This window comes from Pogona vitticeps, chromosome 3 (genome assembly GCF_051106095.1).
Source record: "Pogona vitticeps strain Pit_001003342236 chromosome 3, PviZW2.1, whole genome shotgun sequence".
Taxonomy (NCBI): Eukaryota; Metazoa; Chordata; class Lepidosauria; order Squamata; family Agamidae; genus Pogona; species Pogona vitticeps.
The window spans coordinates 63,209,332-63,222,490 of record NC_135785.1 but is presented as its reverse complement, the minus strand read 5'-3'; the positions used below and the strand labels follow the sequence as shown (position 1 = coordinate 63,222,490).

Below are 13,159 nucleotides of genomic sequence, written 5' to 3'. Positions count from 1 at the left end.
GTTAACTTTAATCACAGAACTCTTAATCTTTTGTACTCTTTGTGTCTCCCATAAGACTGAGTGAATGCTTAAACGATTATTCTTCTGATCTATGAAGGATATGTTATTGCTAAGTTTGAAGACCCTATATTTGAAGATTAACTGTTACCATCACTTCAGCCAATTTGGAAACACTATGAATATTCTTGAAAAGAATCCCAAACCTACCTGTCTGTTCCAATAAGGTAGAAGGTCCTATTCTCTGTTCTGATGGTCATCACTTCTGTGGGCTGGCATTTAAACATCTTCTTCACCGTTGACATTTTCTCAGTATCACTGATGCCAATTTCAACTTCTGAAGCCCTATTAGCATGAAAAATACACAAAATTGCTGTGGACAATCTGTTTACGTATTTAGGACAACACTTCCCTATTGCTTTAAACAAAACTGCTACTGATTAGGTTATTGTTTTCCTGAGAAAGTCTATATTATGTTCCAGGTTTTACAAAGCAACAAGGACAAGCTATTTTAGAATAAAGAAACTTCTCTGCCCTATATTCTTACATTGGCCCACCTCTGCAAATATTGGTAGGCAAATAGAATATCATTAAAAACATTTTAAATGTCAAAGTGGTTCTTGACAGGCTATTTATAACAAATGTGTTCATTTTTAAGTTGCTAGAAGAGAATCAGTAGCTATTCCTGTAACACACTTCCCTTTTGGTAACTTGAAATTCCATTCTTGTAGCACCTACTATGAACCACATGTCATTCTCCAGACATTTCCCAGGTCTAGAAGATGTCATCAGGAAAAAGGAAATTATAATTGGGTATAGTAATGAATTATGAACTCCATTATTATGGCACCTAGCTAATAACTCCAAGAAAGAGTAGGTACAGCTATTTAACTTACATCATACGGTTGCCTAACCTTTTTTGTATAGTCTAATCAGTTTACGAAAAAAATTAAAAGTGCCATGTACTGGTTTATTTATTAATAATGATGGTAAGGCACTCCAAAACATGAATTTGCTCAGGCACAGCTTAGAACGCATTGGCTAGAATCCTTTTACTTCTTTATGTCTGCATAAGACAAATGCTATAAATAGCACTGGTGTACTGCCACTAGTTAAACGGTTGAGGCTTGTGTCCCTTATTTTACACCAATTATCTGGCTTAATACACAACATGAAAAGCAACCCCCAACCCATTTAAGTGGCAGCAATTCACTGCTGTGATTTATGCTGTTTGGTTTACACAAGCATATATAAGTAATAGGGTTCTAAACTTATTAAAAATTGAATATTAGTAAAACAAAAATGTAAATACATGTAAAAAAAGAATAAATACAAAAACAAATTCCAAACTGACAGCATCTCCAGAGCTAAAACACTGATCATGTGCAGAAACCGTTTTTTCTCAAAATAATTATGAAAATAATCTCACACAGCACTGAAGACATCAGCAGGTCTTATTCTATATCTTCCCCTACCTATGTCTTCCCCTCCCTTGCAGACCGCAGATATCTACAGTGAATTATCCTTTAAGGTAACAAATTACTAAACTTATTACACTTTTTGGTAGTGAGTTACAAAACAGTTATATTTCAAAAGCAACCCTATGAGTGGTAATGACACGAAGTGTGTGGACATTTGCATCATACACATCTATTTCTGGTGCAGTCACTTCCTTGTACAAATACTTTGACTGATAGGGTGTTTTAATGGCATATGTATGCCGCTTCAGGCATGTTATTATATAGAAATGCTGTGGAGTGTTTTAACATCTAGATCAAGCATTTATTTTTATTTTTAAATCAGATAACTGTACTGTATCTTGTAACAGGAGAGAATTGATGGCTAAACTTTAGAAGCATCTAGATGTCATTTAATAACGAAGACAGACATACAGACAAATATCCCAAATCCAAGTTTAAATACTGTGAGCTCAACACTTCTACAGTATTTCTAAAAGTCATGCTCAACTCATTGACTGAGATAAAGGAAACAATAGCAGATACTATCAGATACATACTCATTAATTTCAATGGAGCCTTTCAGCTGATGACCTTTAAGGTACCTCAAGACACAACCATTTTTACCTGTCTTGGAAAGGATAAAATATCTCTTTTTCCAGGAAGTCTACAAAAAAGAAAGGAAAAGAAAGGCTAGTTTTTCATCTCAGCAAAATATAACAGATTAGAAATAGCAGGTCACTATTATTATAGCATTGTGAAAGTATGGCAGTCTGCATGCTAACTGTACCTGATTGGTAAAAAGATGAATTGGTGGTGATTTTATGAAGAAACTATGCTTGTAGACGTCTTCATAATCACAATTTCCTGGCAAAGAGAAATCAACCACGGTCATTGTGTATTTTGAAAGACCGACCTAGTTCCACAAAAGATATTCAAGGCTAAATGTTCCCAAAACTCTTGGCTACAAAGCATAGTCAAATCAAGAAGGAATGAAATTCAGTGCAACAATACAAAAATTAATTACATCCTATTTTATGGTTAAATATTATTCAACCAGTTCTAATGCATCTGGTATTGTCTAAAAACTTCTTGGGTAGATTTTGTATCATTTGTGTTTTAGACGTATGTCACCAGATGGTAGTTGCATGGTATGTAGCTAGGTATGTGTGGGAAATCATTCAGGATTTTGCAGAGTGAGCAAATACAATGCCCACAATGTCCAGAATGTAATTTCCATTATGGTGTGCATTTATTAGAAAGCCTGGCATAAAATCTATCCTGGGGTAGAGGCATTTGTAAAAATCCATAGCTGTGAGGATAAGGTGCCTGACTGAAAACAACCCGGGTGATTGATAAAACGTCTGGTGTTTTTAAAAGGCTGATTTATAAAGTGGTTAATGGAGTACTATTAGCATTTGTCAGAATTAATCATTGAACTGATTGGGCCTTTTTAGCAAAAAGGCATACTATTGTAGCTGTTTCACAGCTTAAAACAGAAAATAGATTCATGTGTGGTGGAGAGTAAAGATGTCAAGAACTAAATTCCTCAGCTCGTTTGGGACACCTTGATGAGAAATTTGGTGGTCACACAAAATTTGTCACTCCAGCCATGAATAAGACAACAAAAGCCTCCCCTTCCTTTAGGTCTCCATATGTACAAATAGCAAACACAAAAAACTATTTCATTGCACCCTAGGAAGGATGCAAACAAACCACCCAAAGCTGGAAATTGGCAAATGTCCATGAAACAAAATAGCAGTTATCCCTGTTTGGTTTGCCTTTTTCCTTTATTTCACCTATCCACTCAAAGAAACCATCCACACTAAACCAAGGAAAGACTTGAGAGTGTTAAAATCTCCAGTAATCCTCACGAGCAAGGAGAAGAACAGTGAAATTTATTATATGTGCTTGTGAGAATGAGACAAGCAAAGATTTCCATCCCTGTGGAGAAGACAAACTGGCATCCATTGTGATGTTGGCCTTGTGACTTTTCCCTCTTAGATGAATGCCCTCAAGCAGAAGTAAATGGGTCTATTGATGAATGAGACATGGGCATAATCTGAACTAGGCTCAGCCAGGCCTCCTTAGGATACATGTGACAACAACAAAGAGCACGCACAGAGGGCAGTTTCTGCAGTGCAACAGCACATCCTCATAAGCCTAGGAATAAAGGCCTTTGCTTTAGTTGTGACTTCCAAGTTAGCTCAGGACCTGCTTGTCCATTGCCAGACATGTAATCTGTGCCCTGACTTGGGCAAACTACAGAACAATGGAAATTAAGTACTGCATTGGATGCTCATTTCCCCAACATCATTATAAAAGGTTTATGGCAGGGGTAGGGAAAATCAGGGGATGAGTGGAGGTAATTGGTTCCCCTGATCACCTCCCAGCGCTCCAGCTCCCACTGCTATATAATCTGTAGGTTCAGTGGAACCACTTATCTCAAGAGGTGGTGAGTGCTGCAACCATGGAGGCATTCAAGAGAAACTTAGACAACCACCTGGCAGATATCCTTTGATTTGTATTCCTGCATCAAGCAGGGGGTTGGACTTGATGGCCTTATAGGCCCCTTCCAACTTCACTATTCTATGATTAACAGCAGAAATGAAAAAGCTATGTAAAAATATCTGGTCTGCCATCTTATAAAATTCATTAAGTTCAGTTTTATACCTATGCTGCTTTTTCTTGGAGAATCCATCTTGATTGTTATGTCAACCTAATGAACAAAGAAAAAAAAGAGGTTTAAAGACAGCTTTGATTCAATGCTGACATAATATTCTATAAGCCACACCTTGCTATTTCACTGAATGACCACAAACCTCCCTTTTTTTATCTTGCACTGAGAAAATAGAGAGTGTAACCAAGCAACCAATGATAACTCATCTTTATTTTATGTTACCAGTCTTAACTAGGTTAGCCAAATGCCAGCATGAATGCAAACTTTGCTCTTGTGTCAAACCAAAACGAAAAAAGGCTGTTTACAATTCTCCTCTAAAGAATGCAATTAAACAACATTTAAAAAGCAGTGTTTTCCCTTTATAACACTGTATTCCCAAAATAATATTTCTTACTTTGAATATTGTTCACATTACAAGAAAATATAAATTTCATTCCACAAACTTACACAGCATAATCAAAAGCAATATCCATAAAATGTTAGGATTAGATAAATAATACTGATAACATATTTCTCAAAAGGAAGTAAGACTGTAATTGGTATGCTGGTTATTTCTTTATCCCTGCTCCTCTGAAATGAAAATGAGTATCAAAAACAAGGAAATCAATTCTGAAATTATACTATTCCCCAAGAACATTGGGTTTTTTTAACCAAATGATTCTGATTTGCAAACCAGACAGAAATTAGAATATTTTGTCAAGGATACTGAAGAGAACTAGGTTTGTTTCCTGAGAGGAAGTGAAGATGAAAGATCCTTGGGACAAGAGACACTGGCCTGAATCTAGCTTGCAGTCCTAACCTGAGTTGATTCATTGAATCAAAGGAATTTACACAGGTGTGGACTCACCATTCACAACAGTTCAGTGGGATTACATTTCCTGGGACTTCCAGCTGAATTTATGCCATGGTTAATAAGGAAGAGACACAACAGTGTGCAGGGGTCAGAACAGAAGCTAGAAAAGCATATTCGAGGTAGCCATGATTACAAGAGAAAAATCCTTAACTAATGAAAGTACCTAATGGTTAGAGCAATCGTTTTCTATCTCCCAGAGGAACAAAAAATACCGCAATAACCTCTCTGCAATAGATGTATACAGTATAATCTAACTCTTAGAAAATTTATTCTGGCAAATTCCAGTTCAACAATGGATATGGCAAATTGGATCTTAAACTCGTGGAGGCATGTAGCCTGAAAAAGTATCCTATTCAGCAGATATTTTATTATTTGGTACTTATCAGCTTTCAGATTACTTTATTCCAACTGGTGTTTAGTGACCTTGATCCCAATTGCTTACGCATGATTTGTATTGAGAGGTAGTTATCTATATTGCTTTCAAATGCCACATTAGTACAAGATGATTATAAAACATACATACTGATCTGTATTTTCCACAAATGTCTTGGAGACTAGTCATCATGCAGAAGAAGGTGATTGTGTATTGGTCTTTATGCTGAGCAATGATCTGAGTGAGCCTATGCAGTCCCCCATCTCTAGTACTCTTTGGCTTTCCATGCAGCAGGTTTGAGTTCAGATTTAGGACAAGAAAGCACTAAAGAATGCTCTGGCAATGACAACAGCACTCAGTCAGTCAGTCAGCTTGTATATGAGCTGTTGCATGCCACTAGGAGAAAAGTGGTGTACTAAATAAACAAATAGACAGAGAGAGACAGACAGACTGATATATCTATCTCTTTTATATGTGCGTCTTTGTGTGTGTGTCTATGTGTATGTATGTATGTATGTATGTACTGTATACTGTATGTATATGTATGTGTATATGTATATATTTATATGATGCATATGCATATGTATATATGTGTGTGTGTATGTATGTAGGTGTATATACATACACATACACATACATATACACACATATACATATATTTAAAATCACAATAAATGTAGATACTATTATTAAAATACGATTAGTGCAAACAATGTTAATGGACTGCAATCACTAAGTATTGTAATACTTTTTAAACTTTAAACTGACCCCAGTTGGCTAGACCTCGTGGGTTTACTAAATTATACCCCAATTCTCAGATGGAGGAAATGGGTCTTAGGCATCACCCCAGCTTCCCTGGTCAAGTAGAAATATGTCTGTTTCGAAGAAGAGCTGAATGGAGAGGAGGGGTGTGTCTTTGTGCATAGTCTGAGCCCCTTTGTTTGAAGAAATGGATTGTGAAATCCAACCCACAGCTGCCTCAGCTGTAACTTTAAAACAACAACCTTACTGTTTCCTGCCTCATCTAAGACAGATGCGCCTGGCAAAAGTAATCTTGCCAAGAACTTTACATTTAAGAGTAACCTGGCAACCCTCATATTGCCACAAATGTTTGGATTTCTGGTACTTGCTTTGAAGAAGTGGGAGTCACCCACGAAAGCTTGCATACTGTATGATTTTTTTAAAAAAATTATTAGTGGCCTATAAAGGTATTGCCTATTCTTGCATTTTTATTTTGTAATGGCCACATGGCTCCCTGCTTTTATTTCAAAGTTAAAAACATCACTGTTAAAACAAAACAAATTTAAAACACATGGTTAAAATATGCTGCAGCTCTTCCTAAAAGCTCCAGTTCTGCTAGGACATTCATGGATCAATGACCAATTCCAAAAGGAAGGTGTTCATCTGGGAGGGAATTCCATAGACTCGGAGGTGCCACCAAAAATGTTTTCTTTCGAGTCCTTACCAAAGCTGCCTGTGATGGTGGCAAGGATTGAGAGAAAGGCCTCCCCTGAAAATGTCAAAGATTGATGGCAATGATATGAGGAAATACAGTATTTCAAGTAGCCTAGACCCAAACAGTATAACCAGCATCTCTCCACCAGCATGTCTAATTCTGTTATCAGTTTTTGATAATGGAATTTCCAGTTATTTGCATCAGTTTTCCTTATCTCCTTCATCTTGTCTATTCTTGTAAGAAATAGTTTTTGCTTCACTGCCCAGCCTTATCCTTCCAGGTATTGCCACATGCTGAAAACTGGGGGTTTCCCATCCAGCCTGCCAGGTTGTTTCTCAGACCTCACTCCTTGTCTTGGGCCTTAGGTTTTTCCCCTTTCCTCAAAACTGGAAAATGACAAAAAAGATTCCTTTGTAACCAACTGTTGACTAAAGACAAATTCCATTCCCTGCCTTACCCTACTCAGTGTGCTCTTGCTACTGTGTAAGCAATAAATGCTAGCTGTTTATTGGCAGGAGCTTCTAAATCAAAATGTGGTGCAGTGGTTAAACTGCTCTACTGCAGCCAAAATTATGCTCACAACCCGGAGTTCAATCCCAGGTAGCTGGCTCAAGGTCCACTCAGCTTTCTATCCTTCGGAGCTCAGTAAAATGAGTACCCGGCTCATGGGGGGAGAGGCAATGTGTTGCTTGCAGAATTACATTGTAAACTGCTGAGAGAGTGCTCTAAGCCCTATGGCTTAGTATATAAGCAGCACACTTTGCTTTGAAATGGTTTGCTGCCATGGTGACAGCTGAAAGCTGGTGTCATGTGAATATTTCTGTGCTTTAATATAATAAAATGGCACTCAATCGACTTAGGTTTCTTCTGTCTGGGTGCCATTATCAATCCTCTCTTGTTGAGAAACAATTGTTTTTTTAGGCAATCAAGTTTATGCAAGGCATTGAAAAGGAAAGAGATGATAGACACTATATTAAAGAGATAATAAGAAAAAGGAAGAGAAAAAAATTAGTATTTTTATTAACTTTATTGTAGGATGAGTTTGCTAAACTGAAGGGAAAAGATTTTTTAAAAAAGACTTTCCATTTAATGCTGAATAGAGATATCTATCACATTAGCACACATCTCTACCAAACAAATGTCATGTGCTATCTTGGGAGACCCTGAAGGAAAAAGAAGAAAAATATAGGAAGAAATACAACAGCAAGTAAAAAGAGATGGGTCTGTGTGTGTGACGTTTGCCCTTTGTGGCCCCTGTTTGTTTCCCCAAAACAGAGAGCACATGAAAGCAAACCAAAAAGACACCTTTTCACATACTGCCACCAGTTGATTTCTTTATCAACATACTTTTCTTAGGAAAGACAAAGGTCCATTCATCACTGTCTTTTGAATAAAACAGATTTATTGATTACAGATGTTTCTATAATAATTCTTAAGTATCTTCTTCAGGTTCATCAAGCATCAATAACAATCTTCTATATCTTACAGGTTTCTGTTCACTCCTCAGACTAATCACACCTCAGATCTCCCAACTATCTCTCTCTCCCTCCCTCTCTAACTCTGACTCAACTCTTTTCCACCCCACTCTGTCTCAGGCTCCACCTTTTAACATCTCTAGTGGCCCCACCCCTCAACCATATCCACATAAAACTTGAATAATGCATGACTTACTTAACATAATAAGGGTGAATGCTACAGGGGGAAACAAAACACAACAAAAAAGTCAGCCAGGCATACCTGCCACATGTCATCTGGGCCTCAAGCTGTCTTACTCTAATCAAACTACAACTCTGGAGAAATTGCACCAGCATCTATTCAAAAGCTGTATACTTAAATGGGTATGGGGGTTAATTTCAAGAGTGCCTTATCCATGAATAAAAATGAAATGCACATGAATGTTATGAGGAGAGTTGTATGAATCAACTGAGACATCACAGTGAGGCTGCAATAATGGATTCAACAATTTGGTGTCTGGGTCTCTGCTCTTCATTTCAATCTAACTATGTCCAGGGGAAGTACAATCAATGTTTTTGTCACTACAACCTTCTTGTTTCAATGTGAAGCAGGAGGCAAGTCGGAACCACCACTCGCTGGAGCACTGTCCATCCTCTACAAAGGGACTGAGTGTGGAGGGAAAGATGAATCCCAGTTGACTCTGGAGGAGGCCCCAGGGAAGCTCCTACATGAAACTGAAGAAGAGGCCTTGGCCCAAAGAGTGAGGGAGATGGGAGTGAAAGAAGAACAGTCAGAGAGGCGGGAAACACTGGTAGAAAGGGGGAGGAGATACAAATAGGGGAAGGACAAGTGATAGGAAGAGAGGGGGCATTACCACCTGGCTGGGAATGGATCTAGATGCAAGATCCATGAACCTAGAAGTGGGAGAGACTGTGGGTGCTGAGAGAGGAGACAGACGATAGGAGAAGATCAGTGATCCCACCCTGACTCTCATACTGGGGAGAGATAGAAGCTAGAGTGGCATAGAAAGATAGAGAAGGTGGAGAAAGAAAGATGTAGGAGAAACAAATGGTGAGTTCAGGAGATGAAGAAGATGGAGGAATCGAGAAGGACTGGGAGACAGGGAGGGGTCCCAAGAACTCCTTGGGGACGTGGTTGTGCCCTTGTTGTCTGTACCATCGGCCATGACCTTAAGGGACTGGACCCCACCAGACCTTCCAGGACCATGGAACTCTAGTTACGGCAACCCTTTTGTTGTAGAAGATTGGAACCCCGTGTCTGCCCCATTGGTGGAAGGAGACAAAGACTCTGCATTGGTTAAAGACACTATTTGTTGATACCAAAATAAATGTTCCACAATTGGCAAAGCAAGTTAAGTCTGGTGTAATTATTGGTTAGGGGAAGATCCTCCAATGCAGAAACTTGGACCCTCACAATCGACAAATGGTTATGAATTTCCTCCCTCCTTTTAAGAATTTAGAAGAGCAGTCTTTGAATCATAGAATCAAGAAGTTGGAAGGGGCCTATGAAGTCATCGGGTCCAACCCCTTGCTCAGTGCAAGAATACAAATCAAAGGATACCTGCCAGGTTGTTGCCCAAATTTCTCTTCAATGCCTCCAGTTTTGGAGCACTAACCACCTCCTGAGGTAATTGGTTCCATTGCTTTACTGATTCCAACAGTTAAGAAGTTTTTCTTGATATTTAACCAAAATCTGGCTTCTTGTAACTTGTGTGTCCTGCACTCTGGGATGATTGAAAACAGATCCTGCGCTAGCTGCTGTATGACAGCCTTTCAAGTATTTGAAAAAATGCTATCATATCTCTTCTCAGTCTTCTTTTCTCAAGGTGAAAAACCACTTGCTTGTATGATTTACTATCAATGGCCACTGTTGAATGTATATTATCTTGCATTTGCTGTACCTGCTTGCAGTTAAGTGTTCAGGCAACTCTAGTTACCTCCTAAGCATTGGGTTCTAAAAGTTAAGACTTGTTGTGACAGCCTGTTGTGGCCCTGTGAATTCAGAACACTGATGCATGTATTTAACTCAGGGATAAACTACACATTACACTATATCTAAGAAGGAATTCATTAGAAGACAGAATTATCACAGCACAAGCTTTTACATTCCACAGTTTGAAAATTAACTTGCTTTCTTTTGTGACTGGACATTGGGAGGCAAGTACAAGCTTTGTTTGCAAGATTACTCAGGCATGAAGATCTGCACAAATCACGTTTCTGGAACACTGATGTTAGCTTCTAACAATGGACTATATGTAATGTAAAACTTAACCCTCTGTAACTTGTAGTTCAATCTATATTTTCCCAGTGGACATTACTTGTGAATAAGTCCTTAGCAAAGCTATTTCATTGTTTTGAAGAAGCAGATTTGAAAGCAGTCTATACTCTCTGCAAATATGTACTCATTTCCTATTTCTGCTTTATATGGAGCAAACCAGAGTTGTTTCAGATGTCCTCTTTAAAAAGTTGGTTTCAAAATTATCTGAAGTATGAGGATATGCTTTTAATTTGACATCAGATTTTATTTTGTGATCATGATGACTCAAGTCCCAAAATTGGTAGTATATTCTCCTCATGTTTACTGTCCCATATTTTGTATTAACTCATCACACTGGGTCTAAGCTATACTTCCATCACAAGAATCTAGCCAATGACATCCTGTTCTTTAACCCTCACAAGAAACCTAGGCTGCAAACCTGTAACTACTTTCTTAAGAGTAAGCTCCACTGAATTCAGTAGACTTAACCTTTGAATATTAACAGATACAATTTTGTTAGCTGCAGTGCACATCTGATTCTGACACAACATTTAAAAGATGCATCTTTTATGGCATACTGAGCAATTCAACTCCTCCAAATAAATACTTCAAAAGCCAAGGGAAGCCTAAATAATTTCTATGCTTTCTCCTCATTCTAAGCAGCTGCACACATTCTGTTCTGATAATCTTGACAAAATCTTGAAGGCTAAGTGCAAACCAGTGTTGTGCTAAATGCTACTTTAATAGAACACTCCAATACTTTAATATTGGTGTGCTTTATTTTACTCCTTTCTACAACATTTAGGTTTCCTAGAGCAGTGGTCCCCAACCTTTTTGGGACCGTGGACCGGATGAGGAAGGTGGGGCACACCCTGCACTCATGCGAATGCGCAAAGGAGCATGGACTTTCTTGTATGTGTGTGCACGCAAAGTGGTGGGGGAGTGTGCGGGCACATGCCAGCGCATGCACTATCACTCCCCCACCCCTTCATGCATGCGCCAGAACACCTGCATGCCTATGTACTCCCCCCTTTGCGCAGGTGCTTGGGCGCATACGTGAACGGGTGGGGGAGTGCTCACACCGGTGCTGGCATGCACACATGCGCAAAGAAGCTGTGTGGGAGTGCATGCGGAGGGGGGCAAGAAGTCTGTCTTCACGACCCAGTCTCACTCAGGCCATGGACTGCACCAGGCTGCGGACCGGGGGTTGACGACCTCTGTCCTAGAGGCTGTAGGGCAGCCTGAAATATGTTTAATAATCACAGGAATGAGAAAACATTAAAAGGAATCTCATAATGTGCAAAGATACTTAAGAATTTACAAAAGCAACTGCAGTCATCTGTAAAACAGCTGTTTATATTAAGAAAAGGGGGATGTTTGATCACAACACATTTTTGTCCACTGATGTTATTTGGGAAACAACAGGTCTTTCAATCATGTACATTAATTCCACAACAGTGTCCCTCAGTTTTGTTTGCAAAAATTTGAATAGAGCTTTAGCTTAGCCTGTTGGAAACAAAAAATGAATAAGTCCACTTTACACTTTAACTAAAGAAAGCAGCAGGATCAAATTAACTTCTGCATGCCCACTCCATTTCCAAATTAACAAAGAAATCTGAAGGGATACTTACAGGCACTGTGTGTATGTCTTGCTGGATTTCAACGTTCACAGTGTTCTGATGGCAAGTGGCTCCTAATCCCATCTGTTAAACACAGACTGTATCTATGACTCACCAGGAAATGACCAAGGTTTTTCTTGTGGGCAAATGTGTACCTTTATTGTTGAGTTGAAAGGAGTTTCAAATGGGAAAACCCAGGGAATGTTAGTATGTTTTTTAAATTTATCTTGCTAAATAGGTCGAATATTAATTGTTCAGTACAGTCCATGCTTTGAGGTTTGTTATACTTAGTTTCCTTGTTTCATTTTCTCTTTGCAATCAGTATATTTTTCTGTAGTATCTATATTTTTATATAGTATATAACATCTTTTTTGATTGATTTTCTAAAACTCACCCGAGTAAAGCAATATTTACACTGTGAATAGATAATTGTGTGACTTTAATTGTGGTGAAGGAGAATGTGTACAGTGTATTGACTAAGTTACTCTACAATAGGATATTTTGAGTAAAACAGAGAGTAAGGAAGAAAAGGGCAACAGTTTGTTTTTGTCATTTGGCCATTCTGAAATGAACAACATGTTCATTGTCAATGTTGTTTTTATCCTATATAGGTTTACTTGGGAATAACATAATAAACCAAGCGGGAATAACATCTGATAATATGTCTTTAAGATAGCATTATTGTCAGTCAATGGCTATTTTTATGAATTATCCTTTTGGTTAAAAATGAAACCTTAGGATTATTACACCTTACATTTGTTCCTACAGATATTAGGACAAATTTAACTGAACTACACAATCTATTTTCTGCTGTTATTTGCACATAGATACCTTTCATTTTATGTAGTATATTACATTTGGAAGCTCTGGCTGCTTGATTCCATCCCTTTTTAAACTGGATGAAAGATATGGTGTGTTCAAAATCACTAGCATTTTTTAAATAATTTATCAGAGTGTTAAAATATATGTTTTCGTCTTGAAGTGGGCTTATA

At 38.2% G+C, this 13,159-nt stretch overlaps 1 protein-coding gene across 4 annotated transcripts in view; it reads right to left on the bottom strand.

The window, feature by feature from the left end:
• Positions 1-12,284, bottom strand: part of PLEKHS1 (pleckstrin homology domain containing S1) — a 43,340-nt gene extending 31,056 nt beyond the window's left edge. The window contains exons 1-6 of one of the 4 annotated variants that reach the window (XM_078389563.1): positions 12,180-12,219; positions 11,870-12,054; positions 4,128-4,173; positions 2,245-2,321; positions 2,015-2,121; positions 208-342 (exon numbers count right to left, since the gene is read on the bottom strand). In XM_078389563.1, coding sequence (XP_078245689.1) covers positions 208-342; positions 2,015-2,121; positions 2,245-2,321; positions 4,128-4,173; positions 11,870-11,887 — 383 coding nt within the window. In that variant the 5' untranslated portion in view covers positions 11,888-12,054; positions 12,180-12,219. Of the gene's footprint in view, positions 1-207; positions 343-2,014; positions 2,122-2,244; positions 2,322-4,127; positions 4,174-6,825; positions 6,844-11,869; positions 12,055-12,179 lie in introns of those variants that run through there. The other 3 variants (XM_072995525.2, XM_078389564.1, XM_072995527.2) reach the window with 3 other exon arrangements.
• Between the last annotated feature and the right edge of the window lie 875 nt (positions 12,285-13,159).